Raw genomic sequence first — 23139 nt, forward strand, 5'->3', positions numbered from 1 at the left:
ATTTCATCTATCCCTGAGAGAAAGGGAGAGTAGAGGACATGCAAGAGGAGGAGCATGAGGGAGCGATGTTGAGAGAGAGAAGATGCAGGAAGGATATTTACTTTGATGTGTTAAGCTTCACATACAAAGCTTAAGCTAACCCTAAAGTAGACAGATTCTGAAGGAAGAATGGAAGACACTTTTTACCCCGAAACACACACACACACACAAGCACACACCACCACCACCCCCACATACACTATCAGTCCATGAGCATTAAAATCAAAGTTAATTTTGCCATTTCTCTCTAATACCTGATAAGGTGCATTAAAAACGTGTTTTGTATTTAGAGCAGCATCCTAATCTCCAGTCTCTCTCTCTCTCTCTCTCTCTCTCTCTCTCGCTCTCTCATCCCCCATCCCTGTCTTCATCTCCCCTCCTCCCTCTCTCCTGCTTTCCTTCTCCTCTCTTCATCTCTGTCGCTCTCCTCAAGCTGGCTAGGTGAGATAACTCCTCCACACTGAGATACTCTCAGCTCATTGGCCAGGTGATGGAACGCACAGCACCAATCAGATGTTGGATCATTAGTTGTGGAAACCACGAGCCGAGGCAGTGCCCTTATCTGCTTCTACTGATCCTCCACTGTCCTAACCCATCCTGCACATCCCAGAACGCTATATACTCTCCTTAAATACGCTCCATTCTGTTTGTCTGCACAATAGCTTCATTTCCTTGCATTCGTTTATTCAGATTTACCACTACTTCCTCTCTGAGTGCGGGATAATCTGATTTGTTTGAGAGACATTTCAGCGCATTTACAATGACTGACAATGTAGAAAGAAAAGATTATTTTTGTAAGCCCTCTACATATCTGAAGTAGAGTTCCTTCATTCTGTTGGTTTAGAGCTGATAAAAGTGTCTGGCAGGATTTAATTTGTGCAAGTGTGGTTTGTAATTACACTTCAGGCAGAGTTCTACTTGTTGAATAACAATGTCTCCTCTCTTTTGTTCGGGGCTGCAATTTGCCCACTCCATCTCTGCTCTCACTGCCAACACTTAAACTCATCTTCTACCAACTTCAGTGATGAAACACAATTTAACCTGTGTGCACGTGTGTGTGTGTGTGTCCGTATGTGTGCATGTGTGCATGCCCGCTGACTCCAATGCGCTATATAACTAGACCACTTCTCCGTACATTGCCCATGCTCCAGAGAACACAGCAGTGGCTGGCTGACACATGAACCTGACCGCAAGAAGAAACACCAGAGGGAAAAGGGAGGGAGGAGTGTGATAGTAAAAAGAGGAAAGCACATTAATTAACTGAAATACAAAATCTCCTAAGTGACCAGGCCAGACTCTAGTCTCTGTGCCTCCATACTGGCTGAGTAAATACAGATGACTTTAGCTGTTCTTCTTTGAATCTACCTGATGGAAACTCATTTGCTTAGCATCAGGCATGAATCATATCTGTCCAAACATATTCAACAACATTAACTGGCATTCTGTTTCTCATGATCTGTCTTTCAACTAATATGCTTGGCATCAACACAACCACAGCACTGCATCAAAACTAAAACCTATAAGTAATATTATGCACTCTGCACACTAATTTATGCATAACAGCACAAGCTTTGCTCGAAGAGTCACTTCTGAAATGACTAAAATTTTCAGAACCCCTTTTTCCACTCAGTTGACTCATCTCCTGTTGTCTGTCAATGCTGAGCCAAACCACTCAGCTAGCTGGCCTGTGTCTCTGCTCACTATTCACACACATCTAGTGACTGGCAGAAACTGTGCTTGAAAAGGTGTGAAGGGTGATTTGATTTTTTTGTTTTCTTTTTTGTTTTTGCAAGGTTGTGAGGTTTGGATACAAGTTGTTGTTATGGTTGGGTTGGGGGATGAGTGCACCCTGGTGGTCCCTCACATATTATTCACCTCAGTGGAGCTCCCTGCCTGAAAAATTTAAAATAATCCTGTGCTGCCATCCGCTGTCCACTTGTTGACCCGACTTTTTTTTACAAAGCACTAATTAAACATTTCCCGTATGTTTTCAATATTGTTGAATACATGAGATTAAAACATAATAAGCATGAGTATGCTGCCAGCATCGGGCAACTTGCATACATTACTTTTTTTACTTTACTTTTTCACCAAATTGCTCTGATTAGGTGTTGTTCATATGTTTTAAATATTGTTGTATAGTTATGCAGACTGAAGCATCTTGAATTGCATGGTGCTGCCATCTTCTGGGCTTTGCCAGACATTACTTTTTTCCCTAAAACGTGAATAGTGTGAATAGTGTAGAGACAGACTGGACCAAGAAAAGGTTTACTGGTCTAATATTATCCGCCAACAAGCCGTGGGATGTCAGACTGTTCAGACAGGTCATTTGGCTGCTCAGTCTGACCTTTGTGAATGTGTATCTTGTTTCAGCCATGGTAACATTTCAAATAGAAAGGTTAATAGGAAGGTCTGGACGTATTTAGAGAAGGTCAAAGATGTTTTTCACTCACAAATGCACACAGGAACAAACAACTCAGTGGAAGCGTGTATCTGAAATGCTAAATCACTAAGTGATACAAAGAGCACTATTAAGCATAATTAGCTCTGTAGTGCCATTAGATAGATCGATCTGTACAGCATGAGGGATTGTGTGTAGCATTCAATCAGGCCTTGTGGAAAAAGGGGAGAGTGCAACAAGGCTACAGGTTGTCACTTATTTTGTGCTGGTCGAATACGAATACAAATACCTTTATTGTCATTGTACATGTACAACAAGATTCAGTGTGCTGTACCAAGCTACATAGGAGGAATAAAATGTAGATATAAAAATATAAAAATATCAAAATAAATATAAGTAAAAAGGATAAATAGGCATGGAAGGGAAGTAAGGCATTAGGCTTATCATGTGTGTGCATGGGTCACAGTCTTAGGTGTCTCTGGATGAGAGACTGAGCACAGGTCCTTGTATGAGTGTAGAGTGTGACTTTAAAGTGACAGTGCAGTCAGTAAACAGTTTGTGTAAGACATTAGCAGCAATGAATGCAGTATATGATGTGCAAACATGTCAGTGTAGTGCAGGTAAACCTTATAGTCCTAAATCTGTGGCCTTTTGGCAGATTGGTTCAGGAGATTTATTGCTCTGGGATAGAAACTGTCCCTTAATCTGGTAGTGCGGGCACTGATGCACCTATAGCGCCGTCCGGAGGCAGGAGAGTGAAGAGGTGGTGGTAGGGGTGTGTCGGGTCATTGCAGATGGTGGTGGCTCTACGGAGACAGCAGGAGCTTTAGATATCATCGAGAGGTGGCAGCTGGGCTCCAATGACTCTCTGGGCGCAGTTGATGACCCGCTGCAGAGCTTGTCTCTCTGCGGCGGTGCAGCTGGTGTACCATGTCGAGATGCCTTATGTGAGGATGCTTTCAATGCTGCAGCGGTAGAAGGTGACAAGCAGGTCTTTGTTCAGGTTTACTTTCTTTAGTATAGCCGTTGTTGTGCCTTAGTCCATGAGACATCCTCCAACATGTGAACGCCCAGGAACTTAAACTGTGTGTGAAGTGAGCTGCACACACACAAAGGCATTAGGTAAATGGAGCAGTGCCGGAGTTTAGCCACTAGGTGGTGTTGCAGACTCCTTAGAGAGCGCTACTGAGAAGCTGCATTGATTTAGAACTGACCTCACCATGACGTTGCTGTAATCCAGTAAAACCCAAGTCATCCCATAATATGATGTCACACATTAACACAATGCTTATCCAAACCTACATCCATTTGCTTGGTTCACTACCATTTCAAGGGTCGATGTCATGCTGACTCATCAGTATGTGCTTCTGAGATGAGCTGTCTATTCTGAGATAGATATGAGTATGCCAACAGTATATCCCCAGTGCCTGGCATCAGCAGGGTGTAGCAATACCTCTGGGGAGATTAACGAATGTAGACCAACAGGTTTCATGATGTCAGCAAGGGACTATGAGCTCTACACACCATGGCTTTATAAGTGCTTGATGTAATCAAGAGCCACTTAATCAGTTCCAAAATAAAGGATGTGACATATAATGCTCAACTGTAAGACAGGAATAACTGAAGGAAGGACACTGATGTTCACCATAATAGGCTGAAAAATGCCATGTACAATATGGTGTATGCTAGTATTATCAAAATGTTGAAAAATATTATATGAAATGTATTGTATAGCAGAATCATAATGTATGTTATTGGGTCCATTACAGTGTCATGGTTTAATTCCTGGAATTTGTAGTGTAAATTGTATGAAGTCTCATGAGCCTACTTCAATTTTACACACATTCACAAGCAGTAATGTAGTCTGTAATGGATACTGTACAACCATAGAAGTACAATTTCAAAAAATACATTATTCTCATAGACGTCATCATCACACAATATCGTGATTAGATACAGAAACAAGCACACAAAATCCTCTTTCCGCCATCTCATGCAGTGTGTCCTTGACCTACTCAGCAAAAATACTGTATAATACCCACTGTATTGACTAAATAATTTATCATAATCAATCTCTGATGAGCTAAGCAGCACAGCTGTTTTCTATTGGTGTGTTTCTTCTAGTCTTTTCCCTAGGGAACATGAATATTGACGCCAGGAAGGAAGGCTGACCAAGCTCTCTCTCTCTCCCTCTCTCTCTCTCCTTCCCTCTCTCTCTCTCTCCTCCCTCTCTCTTATACCCACACCCTGGTGCAGACGCAGGCGTGCACACACCGGCAGACTCTCTCAGCTTCCGTATCGCTCTCCCTTCTCCATCTCTCTGTCTCTCCATCCTTCCCTAATCTCTCCGCTGGTGGATTTTAGCCCACTGCTGTGTGGAACACCGGTAAGGCGTAATCATCTCTCTTATATGCTTTATTTCTCTGTGTCCGTGTGTCTCTTTCTGATTCTATTTCTCTGGGAGTCAAACAAAGGATTGGGGTGTGGCAGGATGAGCAGAAGCTGACTGCTGATGGCAGCAGCGAAATTATGTGAAGGACAGATGGTGATGACGATAATGATGATGATAAGAGAACAATAGGGCTAACGTTTGGATAATTGTATGTACTGATGAAGTGAAAAAAAGATGTACTTATGATTGCTGTTTTCTATTGCGTGACTAGGCAGGGCCAGTGATGGATATAGACACCATTTCTAGCCCAGGGTGGTTGGAAAATCACTCAGTTTGCCTCATTTTAAGGGATTGAATTTAAGGATTCTGGGCATGAGTCCAGCATGTCTAGTTCTATGTCAAACCAATTCCATTAGGCCCCATTCAAATTTGAGCTAGTGAGAATAATTTTACACTGGCTTGATCTGAAAATGACTTGCTGCAGGCTAGTGGGCTTGTCATATTTCCTCACCAGTCTCTGACAGAGCGGTGGTCGACACAGGCGTGACTGGGCTGGACTGTACAAGACAGATTAGGCAGATCAGAGGCTGGGTCAGGAATAAGACTGCAGTGAAGCCTGTGGAGCATTGCCTAGATCCAGGAGGCTGCAGGGGTGGATGCAGAGAGAGGCTGCAGAGGGAGAGAACAAAGACCCCAGCCCCAGAGAGGGAAGAGGAGAGACAAAGGAAAGAACAGACAGCTGGGCAGCATGGTAGAAATGTCAGGCTAGATACATGTCAGGTATGTGGCTGTGAGCATTTTGTAATGGAGCAAAATCAAGATAGAGCATGTGTGGGAGGCAGCCATCTCTCACATGCATGTGAGTGTGTGTGTGTGTGTGAGCTGCACATCTCATAGCCACTCCCTTGATGAGCAAGCAGGTTACATAGGTTATATAATAATAGTCAGTGCCATCAAGATTTTTGACAGCTCTCGTCATATCCTTACAAATGACTCTGCTGCTCTTTTACATCAGAATATATTGTATCTAATATAGGCATCTCATGCTGGCTGCATTCGGAAGATGTCGGCTGACAGGAAAGGTCAAACCGGTGTGCTCAGGTGTTTCTCTTATCTTCCACAGCCAAAATGTCTGACAAGCCTGACATGACTGAGATTGCCCGCTTCGACAAGACAAAGCTGAAGAAGACAGAGACAAAAGAAAAAAACCCTCTGCCCACCAAAGAGAGTGAGTGTCCCTCATTTTGTGTGTGTGTGTGTGTGTAGGTGTGTGCCTGCATGTTTGTGTATGTGGCTATCTATGAGCCTGTCAATGTCTGGCAGCTTGTGGCGAGGAAAGGGTTTCTTTTTGAGCAGTGCTCTGCCAAACCTCTACATCTCCCTCATCCTTCTATCCCCGCAACCATTTTCTCATGTCAGCAGCTAAGCGTCACATCCAGTGAGCTGTCAACAGACCAGCCCTTCCCAGCAGTGAAAAAACAAATTGCTGCAACATCAGCAGCACTCCTTCCCAACCAATCATTTAGACGTACAACAGATCCAAACATAGCATTCCTACAGAGCAGCACCACACATATTCACTAAGAACATTCCTGCTGACCTGTCTCCCTCTCTCTTCTTTTTCAGCCATTGAGCAGGAGAGGAAAGGCGATGCCACACCTTGACTTCTGAGCACATGAAGAAAAGAGGCAGAGATGCCGCAGCGAAAAGCACTTTGTTTTGATTATCACAGTATTTGAATCTCTCATTTTGTCTTCGGATAAGGGTGCTCTTGGGCTCCCGGGGGGTGCTGTAAGGGTATATGGCATCCTCATGGGGGCTCTCTACCACTAGGGTGGAAAACGTTAGCCTGGGTGCCTGTCTGGCACTGCTCGCCTATAGCCAACATATCTCCTATATTGCCAAACTGGGGAGTGGTGTAGTGATGTAGCATACAGAGATAGACAGGCATCCAGGCTAGGGGTGGTGGGGGTTGTCTAGAGACAAGGGAGCAATCAGAAGCTAATCATGTGGGATGTTTTCATAATCAACTTTTTACGTTTCTTTATGAAATAAATATGAGGGAGTGGAACCAATCAATACTGTGTGTTTTGCGGTCTTGCTTCCATTTAATGTCTCGATTCCAAACTGCAATACACACACTGTCCTCCTGTGGCATGGTGGTGCACAGCCTTGAAACAGACACACCATGTAAATCTTTTTTAGGCTCCTTGCAGTTGTATAGTTATTCTAAATAATGTGGTAGGTGAGATACATCACAGTTCCAATATGAATGTACACAAAAAAAATGATTTGAAAAAGGCCTTGACAGACTTCCCTGCGCATAACAGGGGCCATATTTTAGTGTACTTTAGAATAAGAGCATTGGATATCTGTATGTGTGTGTGTGTGTGTGTGTGTGCGTGTGTGTGTGTGTGTGTGGGGGGGGGGGGTTGCTCAAGAATAGGCCTATAAAAACTTGACAATACACATCCCATTTTAATAACAGTTCTGTAAATGTCAAGACATGAGCCATTTTCTAATAAAACACAATAGCCTTAAGACATTTTAATAGTTATTTTTGCCACTTGCTAATGGCCAGTCGAGTCACCCCGCGCGCCTGACTGACACGTCGCTGGCTGGCGTCGCCGATCCTGCCACCCTTCCTCGGCCTGTCAAGCCTGTCACCTCCTGAGCCTTTATTGCTCTATTTATCTCACCTTGCACTGCCGTAAATCACCTATCAACGGACCCCGGGCGGCGTAATGTGTCTGAAATGCCTGTTGGAAGAATTTAATTAACGCGCATTTTTACCTCGTGTTGTTTTAAGCAGAGTGTAATTCAGAAGTGGAAAAGTTGTGAGATTGAGCTTGAATACACATCATTCAAAGTTGGTAGAAAGGAAATATAGTAATCCAAATAAATTTTAGAAAAGGGTGGATTTTGATCATATGAAAATGTCGCTGGTGAATGAAGGTGTGTTCTATATTATTATTACTATTATTATTATTATTATCATTATCATTATCATCATTATTATTACTGTTAGTAGTAGTAGTAGTATACCACGTGTAGCGCAAGATATGACACCCTTGCGCAGGTGAGCGCAGATTTTGAGTTTGCCTTCTGTTCCATGATTATTTAGTTAGCCTATGTCATAGCAAAAACTCAAATAATCTATATATTTTCTTAAATATGCCACTGAATAGCTCACGTGATTTGTCCTTGACAGTTTCGATGTTTATGGGACCAGTAGCACCAATGCAGAAACACGCCCAGCTGGATAGACTATTGTTTGCAGGTTATTAACCCATAAAGGTACCTTTAAAATCGTTAAGGGCGCACTTGAAGAAGCCTTCAGCCGGAGGCAAATTATGAAGCATCCGAGATTGATGTTTAATCGCTCTTTATTATTTCTCAGATAGGTGTCCTAGGTTTCAGGCATGTTGTAAAATGGATGTGGCTGATATCTAATTAGCCGGGATTATCCTCACCTATACCTCGCCACTATTGTCTCGAGGACCTCGCCCAATGGCCCGTCATTGTCTACCGCACTGAGTGAATTGTTGTTTTAAGGGATTTTGAGTAGTTTATAGGGGATTTGACAAGTGTAAACGATTTAATTTAAAAACTACATGTAATGTTAATCATTATCAACGAGGTAACTTCTCTCATATCAAATCAGATCCATTGAATATGAAATGATAGAAACTGGCATGGTGGCTGTTGATGACAGACACAATGACATAATCATGATTATGTAAATCAAAGAAGATGATAAACAGAAATAAAACAACGGGCAATGGGCCTAAGTACTGGACAATCCCAGATTTCCATTATGAATTATCAATATTATTATTATTTTTTTTTTTTAGGTTTGGCCAGCATACCTCAGCAGTCTATCTATTGACAAGACCTACAAATTAAAACCTTAACTTAGAGCATAATGTTTAGGCATACAGTAGCTGTCAATACAATGATTTTAATATTTTTAGGCATACAGTAGCTGCCAATACAATGATTTTAACATTTTATTTCTTATTTGTTTTACTCTTGTAAATTCCAGACTATTTTCACACCAAGTTGTTTCCCAGGGAAACATCTATTATCCTATTATCACAGCGATGCCAATGTCGCCAATGTGTGAGGCAGTATTTACATGACTATATCGTCAGCTGCTGAAAGACTTTATGGCTTTGTAGTCACCGTGTATCCCCCTGGGACACTGGTGTCATTTCCCAAAGGTTTCCAGCCTCTCCAAAACTAAAATAGCCTCACAGCGGCATAGTACTGCACTGTAACTGAAATCAACAATATTCAAACTTATTAGCCTAAGTCTTTATGGGAGTCTAAATTGTGTTGTGAATAATGACATTAAATGAGGCTTACATGAGTACGCACTAGCCAACCCCTCTTCAAATTCCCATAACGATAAAATCACTATAATATTCCTATAATACTGCCATAGTGGCTTATAGTGTGTCTGCGGTACTATGGTGACCTTACCGCACTTAATGGTGTTTTTGTCTCTTATGGTATCATCTTAATATTCCTATTTCTATAGGCACTTGCTGTGATATTTGTATGGTGTCCCTACAATTTATTTTAGGATTACTTTAGCTATTTTCTTTTTCGTTAAGGTCCAATTTTAATTCATCAACAACAACAACAACAACAACATATACTGTATATATACAGCAACAACAACAACAATAACAACAACAACAATACTAATAATAACAATAATAATAATAACAATAATAATATGGAACGATATAAAATATATTGATTCAGTTCTGTAGACACGTTTCAGTTCGTGGGAAAAGTGTATAAGGACTAAAGCCTGGGAACGACAGGTGAATGAATGAGGGGCTGTTTAACTGTCTGCGTCACCTCTTTGAAGTGCAGTTATGCACCGACGTCTCCTATTCGTCTATAGGACAGGGCAATCAATGTCCTCGTTGGGGCATTTTCACAGTGAAATGTTATCTGCGGGACAAATCTGTCAATCAAAGGGGAAAGACGGTATAAATATCATCAGCCTAGTGTCTCGCCAGAAGTTCAGTTGCCTTCCCCTCTCTCGGTGCACACAACTTACTAGAGGATACTAGAGGCCTGCGTTTGGAATACAGCTGCTATGGAACCCTGGCATCTCCTTACAGCTTTGGCTCTATCCATGTTCTGTCATATTCGAGTTGCCTCGGCTTGGTATGTCGCTTAGTTGTTGTGGCTGTCTTTTAAAAATACCACAGTATGAAATTGATTTTTGGTGGTTGATCTTAACATGCATCTCGTGCTTCCTTCCCTTCTATAGGTCAGTAAATAACTTCCTCATGACTGGACCTAAGGTAAATTGTTTATTTTTTTCTTCTCTCTGGACATGTAGTTTAGGCCCATGAGATACACGAATAGGTTAGAAAAACCTCTTATTAGAACACTCAAATTAGGATTTTGGTTGACAAAAAGTGAATGAATGGATGCATGAATAATAAATAAATGAAAGCCAAACAGGGTAATATTTGCTTATTAAACTGGTTATTCAATGCGAACTGAGAATAACAGTGTCCTTTGCTTTCTCTTCCAAGGCCTTTCTAACCTATGCCAGCAGTGTGCAAGTGGGCGCACAGAGTGGAATCCAAGAGTGTAAACACCAGTTCGCATGGGACAGGTGGAACTGTCCAGAGAACGCACTCCAATTATCCACACACAACGGACTTAGAAGTGGTAAGAAAATGTGTATCCTTGTATTCTATCCTTACACATGACATACAGCAGCAGGGTGGTCTCGTGGTTAGAGAGACCAGCGACTCTGCTTCAAACCTGGCAAGTGTAAATCCTGCCGAAGTGCCCTTAAGCAAGACACTGAATCCGCAGCTGAAGGGGCGCTAGGAGGCCCAACATGTACCATGTGTATCAACCTCTGATAACGCTATTACGCACGGATTACGCGCCTTTTACGCACAGAGATTGCGCACGGCCATTAAGCCTTTACAGTGCCAAATTTGATAGTAAAGTGTAACAAACGTGGTTTGTTTTGTTTGTTTCTCAATTTAGCCACAAGGGAAACGTCTTTTGTCCATGCCATCAGCGCGGCCGGAGTGATGTACACGCTGACCAAGAACTGCAGCATGGGGGACTTTGACAACTGCGGCTGCGATGACTCCAGAATTGGACAGATGGGTACGTTGGTAATGAATGACAAAGTAGAGTAGTTGTCTATATAGACAGAGATAGTGAGTCAAGGACAATGTTTTGGCAGAAGCTCGCTCAACTCCTATAGTACCAAGAAAATGACAGTCGATTCAAGAAAGTTGATTGACTTTGGAAACAAGTGAAATTACCACACCCCAATGACAGATTTTCTCACTTGTTTGGAAATAAACAAATTAGGCTGAATATTACATTAAATCACCTATTATGATAGACAATTTTGCAGTTTGTGCCTTAAAATGAAATAGCCTAATACTGAATCACTACTGTCCACATGTCCATGGGAAAATTGTGAGAAGGTACTGCTTATGACTTGTGTTCCAAAGGATAACTCACATATTTCTGAATCCCCAGGTGGCAGGGGATGGATCTGGGGAGGTTGCAGCGATAATGCAGAGTTTGGGGAGAAGATCTCCAAACAGTTTGTGGACGCGCTAGAAAATGGCCATGACTCCCGCGCAGCCGTCAACCTGCATAACAACGAGGCAGGCAGATTGGTAAGATATTGGTTTATTAAAACTCAAATTCAAGAAGGAAAAGAGGAAAAAGCTTGATATCAATTAAATTTCCAACTAACATTCTCACTCTCCTGGCAGGCAATCAAAGCTACCATGAGGAAAGCCTGTAAGTGTCACGGAGTGTCTGGAAGCTGCAGCATCCAAACCTGCTGGATGCAGCTGTCCGACTTCAGAGATGTGGGCAACTACCTGAAGATGAAGCACAACCAGGCGAAGAAGCTGGAGATGGACAAGAGGCGGCTGAGGGCTGGGAACAGCGCGGACAACCGAGGTGCCATCGCGGGCGCTTTTAGCAGCATCCCCCGGACGGAGCTCATCTACCTGGAGGACTCTCCAGACTACTGCCTTAAGAACCAGAGCCTGGGCTTTCAGGGCACAGAGGGCCGGGAGTGTCTGCAGGGTGGCAAGAACATGTCTCAATGGGAGAGACGGAGCTGCCGCAGGCTGTGCCATGAATGCGGCCTTAGGGTGGAGGAGAAGCGCATTGAGGTGGTCAGCAGCTGCAACTGTAAATTTCACTGGTGTTGTACAGTTAAGTGTGAGAAATGTACACAAGTTGTGACTAAATATTATTGCGCACGCAGGGAAAGAGGGAGAAAACCACAGAATAAATCGAAGCGGAGGCACCGTGGGCGTCGGCATTGATTGCCTTTGGCGAGGGATGCGTTACGGCAATATGCTCATTATTTATCATTCATTTCAGCAATGTGACTGTCTGTTATTTCTGAATCAATAATTATGATTCTGTATTACGTGAATGTTATATACACATTATATTACCACATCAGCCGACAGCCTTTCAATGCACTTTATCTTACTCTATCTGATTTGATTTGATAAACCTCCTGTACATTCATTACTATTTTTTTTTCCATGAGCACAAAATTCCCCCTGCACGCTCACTCTCCTTTATCACTTGGAAGTGTTTATGTTTTGGTGGGTATTTGGTCGGTTTTTGTGGGTTTGTCTTGTCTGTAAATTGTCTAATATTTTATGTTATATGTATTTTTACATTGAAGAAATTACCTAATAAATATTTTAATAATATAGATGTCTCGGTTTGATTTGTCAAAGTGTGGATTACAACTTTGAAATTCTGATTCCGCTATTTGTATATTGGTGCCCTGGTGTCATGCAGCCTTAGGGTAGAAAATAAACTGTCGCCTAATGCCATCCTTTGAAGTGCGCATATAGGCGTTTCCTGAACTCGTCATCCAATCAGCTTTCCCGGACCATGGAGACAAAGAACAAGAGTTGCATTTGTTCCTCATTCAAATAAAAGAGAAAGTTGCAATACAACAGCGCAAAGCAAGTAGTTCTCTTCTTAGTTGGGCAACAGTGTAGACTCAAAATGGTTCATTCATTGTTTTGGCTGCTGCCACTTCTTTACTACAAAAGCTGTCCGGGACATGCTTGGTAAGACCTTATTATACATATATAATGTATTTCTCTGCATGTTTGTTACACATGTAAGATTGTATTTCTCTAATTCTTTCGTATCTTCTATCTTTTTCTCAGGGTCGCAAATAACTTTCTTATGACGGGACCCAAGGTAAAAAAAAAAAAAAAAAAAAAGACTTGGTCATTCAAAACTTTTTTTTCTGTGTTGCTGAATAATTATTTGGGGATTGTGGCCACACATTGATACTTACAAAATTATATTAAACTTTAATAGAACAATTACCTGGTAAAAGGGAGGTGGCAGAGTTTTTAAAGTAGCCTAAGAGGCATTCAGGGCAAAAAGTGACTGTCACTGCCTCTCCTGCAGGCCTATCTGACCTATGCAAGCAGCGTGCAGGTGGGCACGCAGAATGGGATAGAGGAGTGTAAACACCAGTTTGCTTGGGATCGGTGGAACTGTCCCGACAGCGCCATCCAACTGAAAGGACTAAGAAGCGGTAGGCTATGTCTCTAAATATCATCCCTTCTTGCACGATTATGTAAAAATCCTAAGAGAAAACCGATCTCATTTGGACTCATTTAAATAACATGTTATGTATGTTAGATTATATGTTCTACATGCATAACATGTTATGTATGTTAGATTATATGTTCTACATGCATATGTGGGCTATTCACAGATACAAAAATACATTGACATGGAATATAATGTAAATGCATCTTATGGCAGGACCCAAAAGTATTTCCCAGGTTACATTATTAGTGAATATATTTTGTGATATTTTAAAAGGACCTATGTGCTAATATCAGGGTATTTTATAGCCACGTAAATATATTTGCTTGCATTTTGAAATAGCTTGGCAGGACATATTATATTCACTATTTTGAAATCAGTCTGTCAGACTCTGCAGTCTATATATTTTTGGTGATGAGAAAATTGGTAATGATTGAATTAACCTGATTGCTCATTTTATTATGAATTTCCCTCATTCACAGCCACCAGAGAGACGTCTTTCGTTCATGCCATCAGTGCAGCAGGAGTCATGTACACCCTGACCAGGAACTGCAGTCTGGGGGACCTCGACAACTGCGGCTGCGACGTCTCAAACAACGGGAAAATTGGTGAGGCCAGATTTGTGTGAATTTGCCTATTGGCTAATGCAAAAATAAAAAAATAAAAAATAAATAATTAAATGCATACTCAGAATATGCAAATGAGTAGGCATATGTCATATGACATCGATTCTAAATACATTTTGACCGTCCAATTTTGCATAATTATCCCTAGCCTATGCATGTGAAATGTAGCCTATTTATTTCTTAATGGGGAGAGTTCACTTTGGTGAATGCGACCTTTCTTGGATATTAACATGATATTTTTGTGTATCACAGGTGGACGTGGCTGGTTATGGGGCGGCTGTAGTGATAACGTGGATTTCGGGGAGAGGATTTCCAAACAGTATGTGGATGCACAGGAGACTGGCCAGGACTCCCGGGCCGCTGTCAACCTGCACAACAACGAGGCTGGACGGATGGTGAGCGTTTGCACTACACCATTAATTGACATTACGAAATGGATAGCCTAATTTCGTTGACAGAAATTAACTTAATTTAATGGGCTATACGCTAATTCACGCTGTTATGGATTAGTTATTCAAGTTCATGTACACCTTTCAACTTGTTTTCCAATCTCATCATCATCATCCTGTTTTGAACAGGCTGTGAAGGCAACAATGAAGCGCATCTGCAGATGTCATGGCATGTCAGAGAGCTGCAGCGTCCAAACCTGCTGGACACAGCTGTCCGACTTCAGGGACATTGGTAACTACTTGAAAGCCAAGCACAACCATGCCCAGAAACTGGAGATAGACAAAAAGCGGATGAGGGCTGGCAATAGCGCGGACAACCGAGGTGGCATCGTGGACGCTTTCGGCAGCATCGCCCAGACGGAGCTCATCTATCTGGAGGACTCTCCAGACTACTGCAGGAAGAACAGCAGTCTGGGGCTGTACGGCACGGAGGGCCGGGAGTGTCTGCAGCACGGAGACGGTTTAACCCAGTGGGAGAGACGAAGCTGCCGCAGGTTGTGTCATGATTGCGGCCTAAGGGTGGAAGAGAGGCGCACGGAGGTGGCCAGCAGCTGCAACTGTAAATTCCACTGGTGCTGCAAGGTGAAGTGTGAGGACTGCTCTCAAGTTATAGTCAAACATGTGTGCGCCAGGAGAGAAAGTGCTCATGGACATGGCTTTAGAAGGAGATATCGTGGACCTAAATAAACCTCACAGAAGATGACATGTCAAAAAGTTGACTCAGTCCATCAAATGATATCCTGCATTCCGATGAAAACGATAGGCCTGATATTTGCACTTTTCATTCCTCTTTTCTACATGTGTCTTTTTGTACAAATGTAAAATTTGTTTATCATCTATTTATGTACCTTGTGCTCGTTTTATACAATAAAATAAAGTAATTTACCTTCGGGCTCATTTAAATGTACTTTTTCTGAATGTAGCCTTTTTATTTTAAACATTTTAGAATAAGTCAGATGATTTTCCTCCATGTGCTCCACACAAGGTTTAACGGCAAGGCACATAGAGCAAAGTTGTGTCTATTAGAATAAGAATGGAGTGGTGAATACACTCAAGAGGATTACATGGATAACATGGTGCAGTTCACACCTAACCCAGGTGCTGATCCAGCGTTGATCTAGCAGCACTTTGATGTTAACGTGCATTGATTCCAAGAGGAGCAAGGCTTTGAAGGACAAATTAAGGAAGTATTCTACCGGTAAATTAGGTATTTGGTATGATAATCCGGGACACTGTGGCAGTGTAGCCTACTTTGTCACACCCTACAGGGCCGCGCAAATGCATTACAATAAATCAAAGCGAGGGAAACACGTTGACAGTCTGCAACAGAAATTTAGACCGGGGTGCCAGTCTTTAATACGGAAGAGGATTAGGGCCACATGTGGAAAATGGATTTTAGTTCTGAGATTAATTAGAATTAGAAATCTGAGAATAAAGTCTGAGAGTAAAGTTTATCTCAGAACTCAAATAGGCTACATGTTTTTATATATGGCCCTAATCCTTCGGCAAGGCAGCATAATGTGTCGCATTAGTATCCAGTTATAGGCTACTGTACATTATGCGTCCACACTGTAAGCCACACTGAATAAATTAACATAAAGTGTGAGTCGCACTGCACCTTGGCAGCAAGTAAAATTCCAATCTTATAATTTGCAAGTAATTAAGTCTAAGATAATTTTACGGTTTCCAAAGCACAAGCCCACCCTGGTCTCCGCCCACAATCTGTGTCTATGAAGTCATTCATCTGCCTCCTCCTTTCCCCTACCCCCTGTATCTCCAAAAATCTTCCTCTCTGCTGGATATGTCATAAATCTGCCACTGTCTCAGCTAAATGAGTGATGGCATGGATATTACCTTCATCAGGGGGTCCATGCCTGGGGGAGAGGGGGTGGGGGTCTAACAGAAAGGGGGTTGGTGAGGAGGTTGTTACACTACCTTTACAGACCAGTTATCTGGAAGTAGTAAATAACATGTTAACATAAATTACAACATGAATTATTAGCTAGTCACTGGTCAGAGTATGTCTAGATCAACTGGTCATGGAGAACTGGTTAGAGCTTTTTAATTAGTTAAGATCACTTCTCCATTTGGACCAACAGCATTGTTATATTATATATTTTATAGGGTATCAGTTGATATACACTGATTAAGAAATACCTCTGAATTCACATTAACACATTGACAGACAACCTCAAAAAATGAAGAACATCTGCTTAATTTTCATGCCACAGTGGAGTGCTCTAACAGGCTTTTGTAAGATGTGAAAGTACCATGGCACACCCTATTAAAACTTCAGAATAAAACAGAGCAAATAACATTCCCACATTATACAATTACAGACCAGAACAGTCCCTCCCTCCCTCACCCCTTTCCATTTGTCTGTTTGCCTCTGGGGAGGTCCCGTATTTCCCATGCTGTCCTGCTGTGTGTTAATGAAGGCTAGGCCCACTGGAAGCCCTCACTGGCCCGCCCCTCTCCACTGGGTCTATTACTGGTACCATATTGGGCCCATATGAACATATGCTGACCTAATGTTGTTCTTCAGTTGTGCTTAAGGTGAGCTGACTGCATCTGTTCTTCCATTAGTGTCAGTTGATGAACCCTCTTTTTCTCTGAAAAGGTCGCTTCACATTACAGAGGTGTTAGTATGACATTCTCAGAGCACATTTCCTATAAATACGCCTTAGTGTCTTTTTCGGAGTTAGTACGTTTACCACAATTTTGTGAAATGTGCTTTTGTTTTCTTTTTCAGGTGGACTTCACAGAAACGATTTACTTCTCTGCACATTACCTCACACTGATATACAGTCGCTGATAAAACTGTTACATAAATTCCTTTACAATTATACGTCATGCCTCCTCTACAATGGCAGTATCATGTCTTTCATGGGGGTTTGTTTCCCAATCAGGAGGCAGGCCCGGGGGGGGTGGCGGGTGGGGGGGTGATCTCCCACAAGGACCCCCCAGGGTGACTCATGTATTCACCAGACAGGCCTGGGGGTCTGGGGGGATCTGAGTGTGATGGATCAGCCCTTCTCCCCGCTGCCCTCCTCTCTCACCTGGGTGTGAGACAGGACAGACTGGGGCTGCTTACCCCGGTTAGCTTGTAACAGCCTTGGACAGCAGTTTGTAAGCCAGGCACTTGAACAATTCATGTTACAAATTAGAATAAAGCACTATGATATGTGTGTGCATATATCACATATTTCACATTTTGTAATCCATATTTAAGCAAGCAATTGTGACTGCTAGTAAGTAAGTAAGTAATCCTATTCTTTGCCCATATTTCCCAGCCAGTCTACTTGTACAAGATTTTTTGAAATTATAAGCATCTATGTTTAACCCCACAGTTGTTTATATTCTATTTTATTGCTTTATTGTTTGTTTTTTTATTATGTTAACTGTTTTTATTGCTTATTTTACATCCTATTTTTTGTGTTTAAACTATTAATTGTCTTCTTTCCCTGCTGAATCCTTCTGCTGCTGCTACACCCTAATTTCCACAGGGATGAATAAAGTTTAATCTTACAACAAACATTTTATTTCATAATAACGATTTTAAAAGGGATCCCCACAAAAAAAAAAAACACCAATTAGGCTTGAGCAACACATTGTGTCTATGTAGATCACAACAGAGTTAAAATCCTTAGTAAGACCCTGCTATTGCAAAGTCAAAATATGATCACACAGTACAGTAGCAGACACGTTAGAACAGACTAGCTACATACATGTGGTAACTTATGTACTCAAGCTATGACAAAGGACATTATTAACAGCCTCTATGTTTAGAAATAGGCCTCCTCTGCAGGGCGCGCAAGCTCTAATATTATACTGTATGTCTTAGGTCACATGTGACTACTGAAACTTCCCTTTTTAGAGTCTGTAACAGGAAAGGCAGGGGGTGAAAATGCGAGAGGGCCACACTAAGATAACACTTAGAGAGTGTTACACTTATAGAGAGGTCGTTCTAAGCAGACATAGTTTCATAGGGTAGGTCAAGTATGTTGTGGGACTCAAAAGGAACATCTTTGTGAGCCCAGTACAAAAATTACTGTTGCCAAGTAGACCTTTCCTATTTTTGGTGGATGATATTGAAAAGAGACAAGCATGAGTTTTGACATTGTTCCTCCCAAGGTGGAGGTGATGGGATGGAATGCCCGTACTCTGGCTGACTATATGAAGAGGGTGAGTATAGAAAGACCAAGGTCACACTACGGTTTACTGCTAAGCTTGAGGTGACATGCTAAACAAATATTTATTACCTTCAAAGAAACAATATGCACTCTGAATCTACTGAATACTAATATAACAATATGATATATGAAGTCGCTTATTTTACCAGTCCTGAATCTAAAGCCAGCTTCCAAACTATAAAAAAAAAAAAAACCCGAGGGGCAAAGATGTCAATCTCCTTGCCTTTCCACTGCACTACATGCTAAGATGAACAAACTATAGTCAATCAAATCTCATCTTCTTTTTTTTTTACATCATCTTTGTTGTCTTGCATCATTCTGGGCCAAGTAATTCTGGGCCAGTAATTATTTCATACACTGAGTCTAGGAAGTGGAAGAACTTGAAGAACACTTAGCTATTTCATTATTTCAGTTAAGTTCACTGCCCCATTCAGTTGTTTGATTACATGATTGAATAAACAGATTGATTAAAAAAGTATTCAAAAACTACCTTGTGAGTGACAGAAACAGACAATTCTATAATACCTCAAAACACACTAGGGAAAGTGAATTTCGGTGAGACCCCACAGCACAGCGGTTCTGTTCACTGCATGCCGTGAGTGTGTGACATCTCATGATCTTTTCAGCTGAAGTTGTCCGGCTGTGACAAAGTGGTGATGAAGGGCAGCATCACTGGAGTACAGTTCATGGTAAGTGTGTTTAAATGTGTGTTAAATGCAATGTTTAATAATAATTCCAGTTCCATTACCTTGTTTGGCATTCTGAAATACTGATAGCAATTGCCTTTCTATATATCTTTAATCATGTTCAAATTTATACCATCCAGCAAATGACAGAGAGTGAGCTTCAAGTGTTCCCCACCATTCATATTCCGTGAGTCTGATTTAAAAGCTATTTATTTCACTGACACCAAACACAGTAACAGTAACAAGTAAAACCAAAAGTATTGATAAAACATCAAATTTGACATCACTCAACGGGTGTGACAAGGCACAAAGGGTTATCATGACCATGCATGACAACACAGAAGAGGATGTGGCTACATACCCTGGCTGCACGCAATCAGCATTACATTTTGTGGCCACATTTTATGAGTAGCAGCGGAGAGTGAAAGAGAGAGAGAGAGAGATAGAGAGAAAGAGAAAGAGAGCCTAAATACTAAATATATCGATAATATATTGGTCTTGTATATTTCTAGAATGATCACCATGATCCACAGTAACATCAACAGGGGTGAAGAGAAGAGGGTTTTTGGTCAGAGGTGAGAAAACAGCTCTCTGTCAACAGTTATTCTACTGCTCAATGTGTTGAACATCAATGTATAATTTTGATATTTCAAAAATTCTGGCACAGATCAAAGGCATCAAAGTATCCCACACAAGGTAAGGAAAACCTAGGTACAACTATGCCACTGATCGTAAAGCCAGCTTTCTTTAGGTCTGACGCCATTCTTTCTATGCTTTATCTACAGACTTTGCACAGGAGGAAGAAGCTTGGGAGTCTGACGAGTTTGTAAGTAAAGGATTAAATATTAAGTTACAATGTTATTGAATATCCAGCATATAACCATAAGATGTGGTTCACAAAACTGCATTCTGTGTATCAGCTTCTTGTGCTCACCACGCATGTGTCACTTGTGTCGGGGCCGTGATCAGGAAAAAGAAAGCGACAATGACTATGAGGAAGAATGCGAGGACGAGGAGGACGGCTATATCTGCGCCCTGTCTGAGCCTGGGCAAAGAGACAGCGAGGAGGGCAATGAAGATGACTATGAAACGCCTCCCTCCACAGACACAAAGGAGCTCCCTCAACGCCTGAGCTTGGCTAAACCTCTGGGGCATGGTGACTACATAGGTATCAGAAAGCAACCATGATAGAATGCAAGAATCTGCATAAAGATACATAATATTCACTTGCTATGCTTTTGTGTATGCTTGGTGTGTGTGTGTGTGTGTGTGTGTGTGTGTAGATTCTGTCCATGTGTCCCCTGCTGACAGGGCCCCTCGCCCTCCCCATCACCACAAACAGAGTCCACAAACAGGAGGCCCCAGCCGCAGCAACGTGAGTCCACTCTCTGTCCTATCAGGAACCCTCTTTCATGTGGAAATGCACTTTCTAACCTACCCACTCTCTGTCCTATCAGGAACCCTCCTTCACGTGGAAATGCACTTTCTAACCTACCCACTCTCTGTCCTATCAGGAACCCTCTATCACGTGGAAATGCACTTTCTAACCTACTTAAAACACCCTCCTTCTTTCTCCTTCCCATTTACTGTGGTTCCTCTCCAGCTGCTGTTGTTAAGGTAATTTGTTCACCCATCCTCTCTCCTGTCTTTTTTTATCAGTTGGCTCATCCTCCTCTACCAAGAAAGGACTGTGCCCCTCAAAGGCCGTTGAAAGCACCAGGCCGAGGTACATTGAATGACTCCACAATCACCTAGCTTAGTGATGATGAACATGAATATTTGTTATTTTTTGACAGAAATATAAGGCCTAGGACAATGATGATCTAAGTCTTACATAAAATGTCCTTTCCCATCCCTAGCACCAGCTGGCCTAGATACTCCGCATGTTGACAGGGGAAGGAAGCCTGGCCAATCTGGCCTGCCCAAGAAAGGCCATTCAAAATCAAGTATGTGCAGGTATTATGTACATGTGTAGTGTTTGGGGTAATTATTATAGTTGAACAGCAAATGTTGTGATCTTGTGCCACAATTTTTACACTATCCCATTTCACACTACCCATCATGTCCAGGAGATGGCGGCCCTTTCAACTCCCTTCCCTTGTCCACCAGCAAGCTCCCTCAACTGAAGGGCCCTAAGCCACCAGATCATTCCAACAGGTAGGCTAACCTGGACAGTTCATGACCCTAGCCAGCCCCTAACCCACACCTAGTTAAATGTGGAAAAGAACCATATGCAGCTAATAAGGTTATAATGTTATGATAATGTCATCTCTCCCCTCCCAGGTCCAGTAAATGCAGTCCAGCTCCTGCATCACCAGTGCAAGGAGCTAATGTTCACAATTCAGCACTAGGACATACAAAGGTGAGTTGAGTCACAATAAAGCTTGAATTTCTATATACCATGCAATTTGATGAACATGCATCATATCCTGGTCAAGGCTATGCCTTTCTGGACAATTACACAAATTTAGTAATTTGGGAAGGTGAACAGTAGATGGCGATGTTGTAAAAAGAATGCAACTGTGGAGAACCCTTACTGTATGTCTGCTTTGAGAACTCAAAAGATGACATCTCATTGGCTCGGCTGGTTAGTTAATATTATTTGTGTTTATTTGCAACAACTATTATTTACCAAACATCCCTATCATTGCAACAGAGAAATGAGGAGACAGAGAAATATGGAGAAAGAGCGTTTCTCACAGTCCTTACTCAGAGTGTGTGTGTTTCATTATGGTGCGTCCAGGGTATGGATCCCAGGTGGTATGGAGGTCAGGTGACCAGACGCCAGGCCGAAGTTGTTCTCAGACAGGTGAACAAGGTCAGGATGGGCAGCAGTCCCTCACAATGTCACATGTCCCTTCCTGCTTTTGATAGAGCAGAAACGTGCACACACACACACACACACAAATGCAGTTGAAGTTTCACAGAACTTTGTCGCGATGACATGACTCTGCGTGTGTGTGTCTGTAAGGATGGGGCGTTTGTGGTGAGGGACAGCTCAAAAGGCTTGTCGGAGCAACCCTACACACTGATGGTGCTGAACCAAGGCAAGGTCTACAACATTCAGATCCGTAACCACGGCAACTCCTACTCCCTGGGCACTGGCCTCAAGAACAGCGAGGTAAACTCAAAATGATGATGCCATTATCTATAATGTCAAATTTAAAAAAAAGCCAGTAAACTGAAAAGTTCACATCTTATGGCACGCCTTAGGGACTGCTTGACGGTGACTTGTGCTGTGCTGTGTCATTAGGTCTCTAACTGTCATCTGTTTTTGTGTGCTGCTCTGCTGTAGAGTTTCCCTGGGGTGAAGGAGATGATTAGCCATCACACACACACCCCGCTGCTGCTCATTGATGCTACAGACCGGAGCTCTGGAGCACAGAGCCAGTGCTGTCTTCTGCACCCTGTGGGATTCTGACCAGTACCAATGCTGAGCTTGATATGGGTGTTTGTGTCTGTCTCTATGTTTGTGTTTGCAAATGTGTGTGCATGTATATGTGTGTGGTTTGTTTAGAAGCCTTTCAAGCACATCTGAACAAATGCCACACTCCTGGTATCCCGCAACGGTCATGGTTATGTAATTCCCTTTTTTGTTACCTTTGCTTGCATTTTCATTAATCAGAATGAGCAGTTAAGAGAAAAAGAACGATTTCAATGTGGCTTTTGTAGATATTATTAAACTATGCTTTCCAGATACACACCATTACCTCTGGTCTTCCCTCACTCCT

General features: G+C 42.1%; 4 protein-coding genes across 5 annotated transcripts; all 4 read left to right on the plus strand.

Annotated features, from left to right (window-relative positions):
• The first annotated feature begins 4695 nt into the window (after positions 1-4695).
• tmsb2 (thymosin beta 2) lies at positions 4696-6764 on the plus strand. Its single transcript, XM_071517690.1, has 3 exons — positions 4696-4826; positions 5956-6060; positions 6459-6764. The coding sequence occupies exons 2-3, from the start codon at positions 5961-5963 to the stop codon at positions 6494-6496; spliced, it is 138 nt and encodes a 45-aa protein (XP_071373791.1). The 5' UTR covers positions 4696-4826; positions 5956-5960; the 3' UTR covers positions 6497-6764.
• Positions 6765-9948: 3184 nt separating this feature from the next.
• Positions 9949-12184, plus strand: LOC139642718 (protein Wnt-8a-like). Its single transcript, XM_071517684.1, has 6 exons — positions 9949-10019; positions 10126-10159; positions 10397-10535; positions 10866-10991; positions 11376-11518; positions 11618-12184. Exons 1-6 carry the CDS (start codon positions 9949-9951, stop codon positions 12182-12184), a joined length of 1080 nt encoding a protein of 359 aa, XP_071373785.1.
• Positions 12185-12890: 706 nt separating this feature from the next.
• LOC139642720 (protein Wnt-8-like) lies at positions 12891-15216 on the plus strand. The gene is made up of 6 exons (XM_071517687.1): positions 12891-12955; positions 13058-13091; positions 13308-13437; positions 13937-14062; positions 14333-14475; positions 14659-15216. Exons 1-6 carry the CDS (start codon positions 12891-12893, stop codon positions 15214-15216), a joined length of 1056 nt encoding a protein of 351 aa, XP_071373788.1.
• Positions 15217-18543: 3327 nt separating this feature from the next.
• On the plus strand, positions 18544-23066 carry lcp2b (lymphocyte cytosolic protein 2b). 2 transcript variants are annotated; one of them, XM_071517711.1, is made up of 15 exons: positions 18544-18714; positions 19349-19411; positions 19549-19595; positions 19921-19983; positions 20076-20104; positions 20194-20234; positions 20378-20576; positions 20692-20783; positions 21068-21134; positions 21268-21354; positions 21478-21565; positions 21692-21770; positions 22152-22226; positions 22380-22529; positions 22704-23066. In XM_071517711.1, the coding sequence occupies exons 1-15, from the start codon at positions 18637-18639 to the stop codon at positions 22827-22829; spliced, it is 1284 nt and encodes a 427-aa protein (XP_071373812.1). In that variant the 5' UTR covers positions 18544-18636; the 3' UTR covers positions 22830-23066. The 2 variants fall into 2 exon arrangements, with proteins under 2 accessions (XP_071373812.1, XP_071373813.1); XM_071517712.1 differs by having other exon boundaries at positions 22152-22217.
• Positions 23067-23139: the final 73 nt, after the last annotated feature.

The sequence above is a fragment of the Centroberyx affinis genome, unplaced genomic scaffold, assembly GCF_046629955.1.
Source record: "Centroberyx affinis isolate AG114_WGS23_722 - 3 ecotype Tasmania unplaced genomic scaffold, CSIRO-AGI_Caff_v1 ptg000514l_1, whole genome shotgun sequence".
Lineage (NCBI taxonomy): Eukaryota > Metazoa > Chordata > Actinopteri > Beryciformes > Berycidae > Centroberyx > Centroberyx affinis.

Excerpts from the sequence above, each read along its gene's own strand:
- tmsb2 (XM_071517690.1), top strand. The coding sequence starts at position 5,961 with ATGTCTGACAAGCCTGACATGACTGAGATTGCCCGCTTCGACAAGACA. Across the intron at positions 6,061-6,458 it reads CCCTCTGCCCACCAAAGAGA|CCATTGAGCAGGAGAGGAAA; the intron begins GTGAGTGTCCCT and ends CTTCTTTTTCAG.
- LOC139642718 (XM_071517684.1), top strand. The coding sequence starts at position 9,949 with ATGGAACCCTGGCATCTCCTTACAGCTTTGGCTCTATCCATGTTCTGT. Across the intron at positions 10,020-10,125 it reads ATTCGAGTTGCCTCGGCTTG|GTCAGTAAATAACTTCCTCA; the intron begins GTATGTCGCTTA and ends TCCCTTCTATAG. Across the intron at positions 10,992-11,375 it reads CTCCAGAATTGGACAGATGG|GTGGCAGGGGATGGATCTGG; the intron begins GTACGTTGGTAA and ends CTGAATCCCCAG.
- LOC139642720 (XM_071517687.1), top strand. The coding sequence starts at position 12,891 with ATGGTTCATTCATTGTTTTGGCTGCTGCCACTTCTTTACTACAAAAGC. Across the intron at positions 13,438-13,936 it reads ACTGAAAGGACTAAGAAGCG|CCACCAGAGAGACGTCTTTC; the intron begins GTAGGCTATGTC and ends CCTCATTCACAG. Across the intron at positions 14,476-14,658 it reads ACAACGAGGCTGGACGGATG|GCTGTGAAGGCAACAATGAA; the intron begins GTGAGCGTTTGC and ends TGTTTTGAACAG.
- lcp2b (XM_071517711.1), top strand. The coding sequence starts at position 18,637 with ATGAGTTTTGACATTGTTCCTCCCAAGGTGGAGGTGATGGGATGGAAT. Across the intron at positions 21,135-21,267 it reads GTTGAAAGCACCAGGCCGAG|CACCAGCTGGCCTAGATACT; the intron begins GTACATTGAATG and ends TCCCATCCCTAG. Across the intron at positions 21,566-21,691 it reads CCACCAGATCATTCCAACAG|GTCCAGTAAATGCAGTCCAG; the intron begins GTAGGCTAACCT and ends CTCCCCTCCCAG.